The sequence below is a fragment of the Lactuca sativa genome, chromosome 5 (assembly GCF_002870075.4).
Source record: "Lactuca sativa cultivar Salinas chromosome 5, Lsat_Salinas_v11, whole genome shotgun sequence".
In the NCBI taxonomy this organism is placed as follows: domain Eukaryota; kingdom Viridiplantae; phylum Streptophyta; class Magnoliopsida; order Asterales; family Asteraceae; genus Lactuca; species Lactuca sativa.
Window position 1 is genome coordinate 227,438,573 of NC_056627.2, and position 8,631 is coordinate 227,447,203.

At 40.2% G+C, this 8,631-nt stretch overlaps 1 protein-coding gene across 1 annotated transcript; it reads right to left on the reverse strand.

The window, feature by feature from the left end:
- Positions 1–4,382: 4,382 nt before the first annotated feature.
- Positions 4,383–7,768, reverse strand: LOC128125952 (uncharacterized). The gene is made up of 4 exons (XM_052763604.1): positions 7,522–7,768; positions 6,569–6,962; positions 4,480–4,650; positions 4,383–4,407 (listed from the first exon to the last, which is right to left on the reverse strand). Exons 1-4 carry the CDS (start codon positions 7,766–7,768, stop codon positions 4,383–4,385), a joined length of 837 nt encoding a protein of 278 aa, XP_052619564.1.
- Positions 7,769–8,631: the final 863 nt, after the last annotated feature.

Sequence of the window (8,631 nt, forward strand, 5' to 3'; positions counted from 1 at the left end):
ATAACAAAATGAATCATACAAGAGTTTACAACCATGGCACATACTCTTGGGCCATAAACTCCTAAAATTGTGTCAAATGATGCCCTTAAATCACCCCAAAGCATGGAAAAATTACTAGAATCACATATGATTTCTCTAAGTGCCTCAAATCAATTTCGCTTGACCGTAGGAGAGTTTACGACCGTAAACTCCAAGTTTACAGCCGTGAACTCCCTTTTAAGTGATATAAATTCATTTAATCTATTCCAAGGCATTTTAGTAATTTATTCCAACAATCCCCAAGTCCAAACAAGCCATTAATCTCTCAAAATCACACCCACATAAGTTCACGGCCGTGAACTCATGTATATGTGTGATATTTGGCCGTAAACTCCCTAATATGTTTACTCTTGGGGAGTAAACTCAAATCCCAAGTCCCTAGTGTCATTATACGTCCGAAGATGTCACCCGGGTCACTCCAAACACTCGTTTTGAGGTGTTTAACCTCGTTGGTGTAACACCCAAAGTTTTGAAGACCAAGAAAGGGAAGAAAACCCAAAGTTTAGGGGTCGACTCGGCGAGTCCAAGGAGGGACTCGGCGAGTCGGAGCGGGATCCGGGTCGAGGAGTAAGTGACAGACTCGGCGAGTCGGCCAAGGTGACTCGGCGAATCTGGTCTGTGCGAGGAAAACCCTAATTTCGGGAGTTGTATCCTATATAAAGGGTGTTATGTCCCTCCCTCAGCCCCCATATCACTCCAGAGGACCTGTAAACCTTATAATTCGTGTGAGCTTCCATTATTGAGAGAAATAGCTTTGGAGGAAGGAGATTTTGGATAGGAAACTTGAAGATCAAGAAGGTTACTTCAAGGGAGAGGTGTGTGCTCGAGATCTACTTCAGTTTGTGTTCATCTTGGAGGTATTAAGCTGCCATTTTCCCTTCTTTGCATCTAGATCTATTTTGCCATGAGATTTGGGGGTTTTATGGTTGTTTGAGACCTAAATCGGGTTAGGGGCTTAGATATGTTGTTGCCATTTAAGATCTATGGTCGGGTGAGTCCATTATGTCATAAAGCATCAGGAGATGAGTAGTTGGTGAAGCCCTTGTGTCCTTAAACCAAACCCTAATGTGTTTTGAGTCTAGATCTCTTTAGTTATACGTAAAGTTTGCAACTTTACGTAGGGATGGAGTTTTGGAAGTATAGATCTATGGATTGGAGTCCCTGCATGACTCAAAAGCCCTCTGCATGTTGGGAGATCTGAATGGACTCGACGAGTCCTTTGAGTGGACTCAACGAGTACCATGAAGATGAGGAGGTACTCGACGAGTGGGATGAACAGCTCGTCGAGTCGGATGAAGATAGGCATGAACTCAGCGAGTTGTATGAAGATTGCCGTGTGCTCGGCGAGTCTGTTCTTAGACTCGGCGAGTCAGGTTGCGGAGTCCCAAACCCTTCGAGTTAAGACTCGAGTCAGCAAGTCGAGCAAGGACTCAGTGAGTTGGACAGGACAGGAATCGGGAATCAGTAGACTCGGCGAGTTAGGGGCTGACTCGGCGAGTAGAGTCACGAGTGGAAGGACTCTGGACTTATGAACTCGGCGAGTCAGTAGGGTGACTCGACAAGTAGGGTTGACCTGGAAGGTTGACTTTGACCTGGACTTTGACTTTGACCTGAGTTGACTTGGTTGTCTTTTGGGGGTCAGTTAGACTCAGTGTTGCTTTGATATTGTTAGCTCGGGAAGCAAGTAGAGCAGGAGTTCAGTCAGTGGACAGGTAGCGGTCAAAGGGTTTAGCAGCAGCAGTTCAGCAGTATCAGGTGAGTCTCCTCACTGTTTGTATGGGTCTAGGGCACTAATGCCGGCCCATTTAGAATATGCATGAAAGACCAGGGGGCGGCTCCTGGCACACAGTATGTTTTATGGATGATAGGAAGACCCGGGGTTAGCCCTAGGCAATATGTATGAAAGACCGGGAGGTGGCTCCTGGCGCATTGTATGCTATAGATATGAAAGACCAGGAGGTGGCTTCTGGCACACTGTATGCTGTTTAGCTAAGTAGAGTAGTATGTACGGTTGTCTTTGTGATACTTGCATAGAAGACCAGGGGGTGGCCCTTGGCACTTATCTGTAAGACCAGGGGGTGGCCCTTGGCATTTGTTTGTAAGACCAGGGGGTGGCCCTTGGCATACGTCTGTAAGACCAGGGGGTGGCCCTTGGCACTTGTCTGTAAGACCCAGGGAGCGGCCCAGGCTTGACCAGGAAGACCACGTGCGGCCCGTGGCATAAAGGCAAGACTATGTTTGGCACATAGCACCTTACTTGGTTATGGATAAGTCGGTTATGTATGGTTCTTGGCTATGAATGGTTTGTATGGTATGTGGTATCTGGGGAACTCACTAAGCTTCGTGCTTACGGCTTTCAGTTTTGGTTTCAGGTACATCCGGTAGCGGATGATGGAGCTCGGGATGATCGCATGGCACACACCATAGATTAGTCAGCCTGGGAATGTTTACTCTGATAATGAGCATGTGTTTTGAAAACTAACACTCTGTTTATGTTTTGAAATGATGATTTTACTTTAAGTGATACTTTATTAAAAGAAATTTTTAGTCTTGAATTTTGGGACGTTAGAGTTGGAGTGTAATGTTCCATATAATAAGTAATTGTAAATCTAATTAGATATATATGGGCATTATTTCATTTTACATAGGGACATCGCGAATAATCAAGCCCAGAACCGACGTCTAGTGTCTGAAACCGTCGCATTTCCGAGTCTGGTGAGTTCATACCCCTACCCTTTTTCACTGTTTTTCACTGTTTTCAGGGGGGGAACACAAGCAAAGTACAAGGGTTTCTTGTACTCAAAAACTTGTTTTCGTGTGTGTGTTCCACATTTTATATGCTTTTAATACTGATTGATACAACTGCTAACCATTCGAGCATGCAGATCACGTAAACATTTATTTGTGAAATGGGTTTTATAAACTTTTATGTTTTATATAATTCACAAATGTTTTCCACATTTTATCAGTTAAAAGCATAACATTAGAACATATGAACATGAAACTTGTACACTGTTTGTCCTCGGTAACACTCCACAAAGATACGCGAGTGGATGACTATCATATTATTACTAGTAAATTTGTTATTCCTGTATGATTGGAGACACGTCCTCGGCGAAGACTCCACAGAGATACGCGAGTGGAGGACTACACCCGTAACCAGAATCTCTGGGATTTAGAGAGCGTGACTTGAGTGTATAGATCTATACGGGGCTGACTACCCCACACCTGGCTGCTAGCTACAGCCGAACCGAAATGGTTCAAGGGTGACGAAAGTCATAAGGATGTGGACTACTTATACATAACCAACATTCAGGAAAGTATGGGACTTTCCTGGGAAACCTTATACATAACCAGGTCTAACCAGAATACATCTTTTACATCTTTTACAAATGGTAACCAACATTCAGGAAAGCATGGGGCTTTCCTGGGGAAAACATTTACATAACTAGAAAAGTGTAACAAACTGGATAACCTTACATCTTTTACAACTGGTAATATACAATCAGGAAAGTATGGGACTTTCCTGGGGATCCATTGGTACATAACCAGAATAGAATAACAAAACAGATAACCTAAATGTACATTTTCACAAGGGTAAACATGATTTCAGTGTACAACTTTACTTTACATAATGTGAAACAACCAACCAACCTTTTTAAGAAAATGTGGGATTTTCTTGGCGTGTGTTACATTTTCAGAAACAGAAAGGAAACATGAACATGTTTACAAAACAAAAACCGCTTATGAACTCACCAGCGTTATGCTGATTTTCAAACCGCTTGTGTTCTCAGGTCATTGATAGAACAGGTAACCGAAGATCTAGTTGATCCAGGTTGGAGTGCGTACAAGACCCGTTCGTTTTGTTTCTATATATATACTATGTATCACAAACTGTACAACTTTACTTTTGAAAAAATTGTAAAACTTTTTATATGTAATGTAATGGTTGTTCTACTTTACTTACTATGTACATTGGATTTGATACTCAACGTGGAGTCAACCCCGAAAATGTTTCCGCCTTCGTTTTTCGGGGTGTGACATAAACATAAATCACAAATGAAACTACATCTTACTGGTGGATAAGTAATCAGTTAAATTACCTCATGAGCTTCCATACAATTGGAATTGATGTGTTCTTTTCATACATCTCAAAAGACCTAAAAATAACAAGCAGCAGAGTTGTATTCAAACTTATAGAAAGAATGTTATTTTAATGTCATTCTAAGAAATTTCTTACTTTTCCAAAAGTTGGAGCAAGTAGTAGTTTTCAACCGGATATTTCATAGGCTTCATCAGAGAATCCAAAATGTATACAATATGATTTGAAGGGAAAACCACCATCAGGACCCAATGCGTAGTAGTAATCTTTTGAAATTTCAGTATAAAAACATCAAAAAAAAACAAATAACTATTAATATAGATAGCAACGTATGATACCTTTGCAGGTATGGTGCGATAAGAAACGATTTTCCATGATGAAGTTGCATCGCATCAACGAGATAATTGACAACATCAATCGGAGTTTCCTTACAGGCTTTCCCAAGAATCTTATATGAGTTTAGGAAAGCACACTTTCCCATGTGTTTATGAAGCATTAAGTGTAGAAGGCTAAAATCAATATTACAAAAAATTTACAATCAAGTCATATCTTATAAGCAGCCTAAAAAGAAAATATCATGGAAATAAATAATAGTAAAATTTGAATGCACTTACATCTGCCAAGTTGTTATGATGAACTAATCAGCTGTTTGTTTTTTCAACAAACGATAATAATCTTCATATGTAACTAAAAAATCAAATGCCCCAGCTTCTAGATCTCCAGAATCGGCTACCACATGAACCACTAGGTTGGTTTTGAAAAGGTCACGAAGTGATTCTATTAGCCTTGGTTTGTTTCTCTTTTGGTTAAGCATGTTTTTTTTCCATAACAACCTTTGCGGTTGATGGTCGCGCACTTGTGGTATGAATTTGTTGTTGAGGAAGCTAAACCTTTGCAGTGATCTATGCCGTTCACAGATTCTGACTCTGCTCAACTTTTATGTAAGTTTTCAAAAATTAAACATTAACCGACTCAAATGTGAAAATCTGAGGCTGACCACAGACCTCAACTATTAAAAAAAATGAAAATTCTAAACTAAACATATGATTAAATTAGCACACTACAATTCTACAATAAGATTAAAGATACATATTCAGACTTAGTGAAGAAGAATACGTGTGCTGTATCATACAATTTTCATCTCCTTCATACAAGATTTATCGATTCTCTGCATGTGTAATTTCACTTGACTTTTTGTGTATGCTAATTGATGAATAAATACAACTTTTTTCATATGGTTTCTTTGTTTTTATGTGTGCGTCAATGGAAGAAAATATAGAAATTAAGTAGATAATCATTGGAATCAATGGTCATTATCTTTCAGTCCATGTTTTTATCAATATCTTTTAAACTTTAAAATTTTAAAGTTTTATCCATGAACGGTTAAGTATTTGAGTAATATATATCTTATGTTTTATTTTTCAGAGTCCATGAATTTCAATGTGATAAGGATATTGAATAGTGAAATATGCAGGCATCATCTATCCGATGTTCTTTGGAGCTGCTGGCATACTTTCTTGATCTTCTCCAGTTCTATTTGTGCTCCTTGTTATTTGCTTTCTACATGTTGGTCTTGGAATCAAACAGGGACAAAATAGGAAATGAACAAAAACAATGACAGGAAAGTTAACAGGCTGCACACAGAACAGGGGCAAAATCTGCTCTTTATTCACATAACAGGAAAAGAACAAAAAAGGAGATAAAGCTAAACGTACATATTGCCCTTCTATTTAAACAACTAAAGCAAAGCTAAAAATTAGGAAAGTGACTCTACCTACCTGCACAAAAGCAGGAACCACATGGCTACATGGGTTGGACTTATTTAATTAGCTAGACTTGGTAAAAGGATAAATAAAACGTGCATAATGACAAACAAAGGCTCTGAATTATTTCGACATTTTCCCCCTTAATTCAGAGTTTCCAATCTTCTTCACTCTAATCAAATTTCTCATTTCTTCGTGTTTCACTCTTGCCAATGGTTTTGTGAGCAGGTCTACTTTCTGCTCCTTTCCACATACGTGAGTCACCGCTATTTCACCATTTTCCACACATTCTCTGATAAAGTGGAATCTTATGTCAATGTGTTTACTCCTGCCATGGAAGATAGGGTTTTTTATGAGGTCAAGGGCTCACCTATTATCAACATACATGGTCACAGGTGTTATAGCTTGACCTGTTATATAAGTCATCTTAGCCATATCCCTTGACAAGCCGCCATTGTAGCTGCCATAAACTCCGCTTCACAGGAAGACAGAGCTACACATCTATGTTTCTGAGATGCCCATGACACTAAATTTCCATTTACATAAAACGCTATACCTGTCATTTTCATCTTTTTCTAAATCACTGTCTGCGTACCCAATGATTTTGACTTCTCTTTCTCCTTTTGTGTATTCTAAACCATAGTCTTAGGTTCCTTTTACATACCTTAGTATGGTTTTTACGGCTTGAAGATGCTTTATTGTTGGTTTTTCCATGAACCGGCTGACTACTCCAACTACAAATGTGATGTCAGGACGGGTATGTGTCAAGTATCTTAGTCCTCCAACTAAGCTCCTGTATTCTGTGGGATTTACCAATTCTCCTTCTTCATCTTTTCTTAGCTTCAATTTGTGTTCCATCGGGCTTTTGGTGGGATTGCAGTCTAGCATTCGAGTCTTGGCAAGGATACTTTTTGCATATGCTTCCTGCTTCAGTGTGATGCCTGTATTTTGTTGATTTACCTCAATACCCAGGTAGTAAGTCAACAGACCCAGATCGCTCATCTCGAATTTGACACTCATATCTTTCTTGAAGTTCTGAATACTTTGATCACAACTTCCTGTTACCAACAAATCGTCCTCATACACTCCCACAATTAGAGTGCCACCATCCTACTTCTTCGTGTATATAGGGTATTCTAGTGCACATATTATGAAACCCAAACTTTTCAAATACTTATCCAGACATGCATTCCAAGCCCTCGATGCTTCCCTTAGCCCATAGAGCGCCTTTGATAACTTATAGACCTTCTTGATTTCACCCTCCTTCTTGTAACCCTCAGGTTGTAAAACATATACTTCTTCCTCCAAGTTCCCGTTTAGGAACGCGGAATTTACATCAAGATGGTTCACTCGCCATCCATTGGTACCTGCCAGAGCTAGGATTACGCGTACCGTTTCGATTCTTGCCACTGGAGCGAAAACTTCATTGTAGTTAACTCCGTGTTTTTGAACGTATCCCTTTGCCACAATCCTTGACTTATACTTCAGAATCTTTCCACTTGGGTATCGTTTTAGCTTGTATACCCACTTCAATCCTATGGCTTTTCGATTCTTTGGAAGATCAACTAGACTCTAAGTGTTGTTCTTCTTAATTGATGCCAATTCTTCGTCCATTGCCTTTATCCATTCGTTTTTTCTTACATGCTTCTGTATATGATGCAGGTTCTTCATTGTTGCGTATCATCATGAGTTCTTCAGTGGGTATCTGATTTTCTTCTGTGTTCTCGTACAGGTCTCTAAGTAGCTGGTAACGTTTTGGGGCACCACCGCCTGTAGAGCTCGAAGCAGTGCTTGGGGACGTGATCGGAATTGGGGAATTTGGAGTGATGGGTGAATAGGGCGTACCGGGTGTGTTTATTGGCATCTCTTGTGGGCTTAACTGAGAATCAACTAAAGGATTAATGGGTTGGGAACCTTCAGCCCAATTACTATCACTTTGTGATGACCCATGTTCATGTTATGGCGTACTAGGTTCCCATTCAACTTCATCATCATAAAATTCATCTAGGTCAAAACCTTCGACAGTGAAACTCATACCCGGTATCACTTTGATCTTCGTACTCTTCTCCCACTCCCAACCTTGTTTTTCATCAAAAACAATGTCTCGGCTCACGTACATCTTCCCGGTATCCGGGTCCAGCAACCTATAAGCCTTTGTTCCTTTTTCAATGCCCAGATGAACCAGTCACATACTCCTCTCATCTAATTTCTTTAGCTGAGCTTTTGCCATTCTCATATATGTGATACACCCAAACACTTTAAGGTGTTTAATGTGTGGCCTTCTACCAGTCCACATCTCGTACGGAGTTGTGTCTTTCAAGGCTTTCGTATGTGCCCTCTTTAGAACATAAACCGAGTGAGATATAGCTTCGCCCCACAAAACGTCTGGCATTCTCATGGTCTTCAAGTTACATCTAACCATCTCCAACATTGTTCGGTTTCATCTCTCCACCACACCATTTTGTTGTGGGGAGTATGGTGATGTGTAGTGCCTCTCCAATCCTGTTTCGCTACAATATGAGATGAATTGGTTTGACAGAAATTCACCCCCACGACCCGTTCTAAAAACTTTCACTTTCTCCCCTGTTTCAGTTTCTACCTTCCCCCTGGAGTTCTTAAAGATTTGGAGAGCTTCATCTTTTGTTTTCATCAAATATACCCACATTACCTTGCTATAGTCATCAACAAGTAGCATGAAATACCTATTCCCTGAGGGTGTAGGAGGTG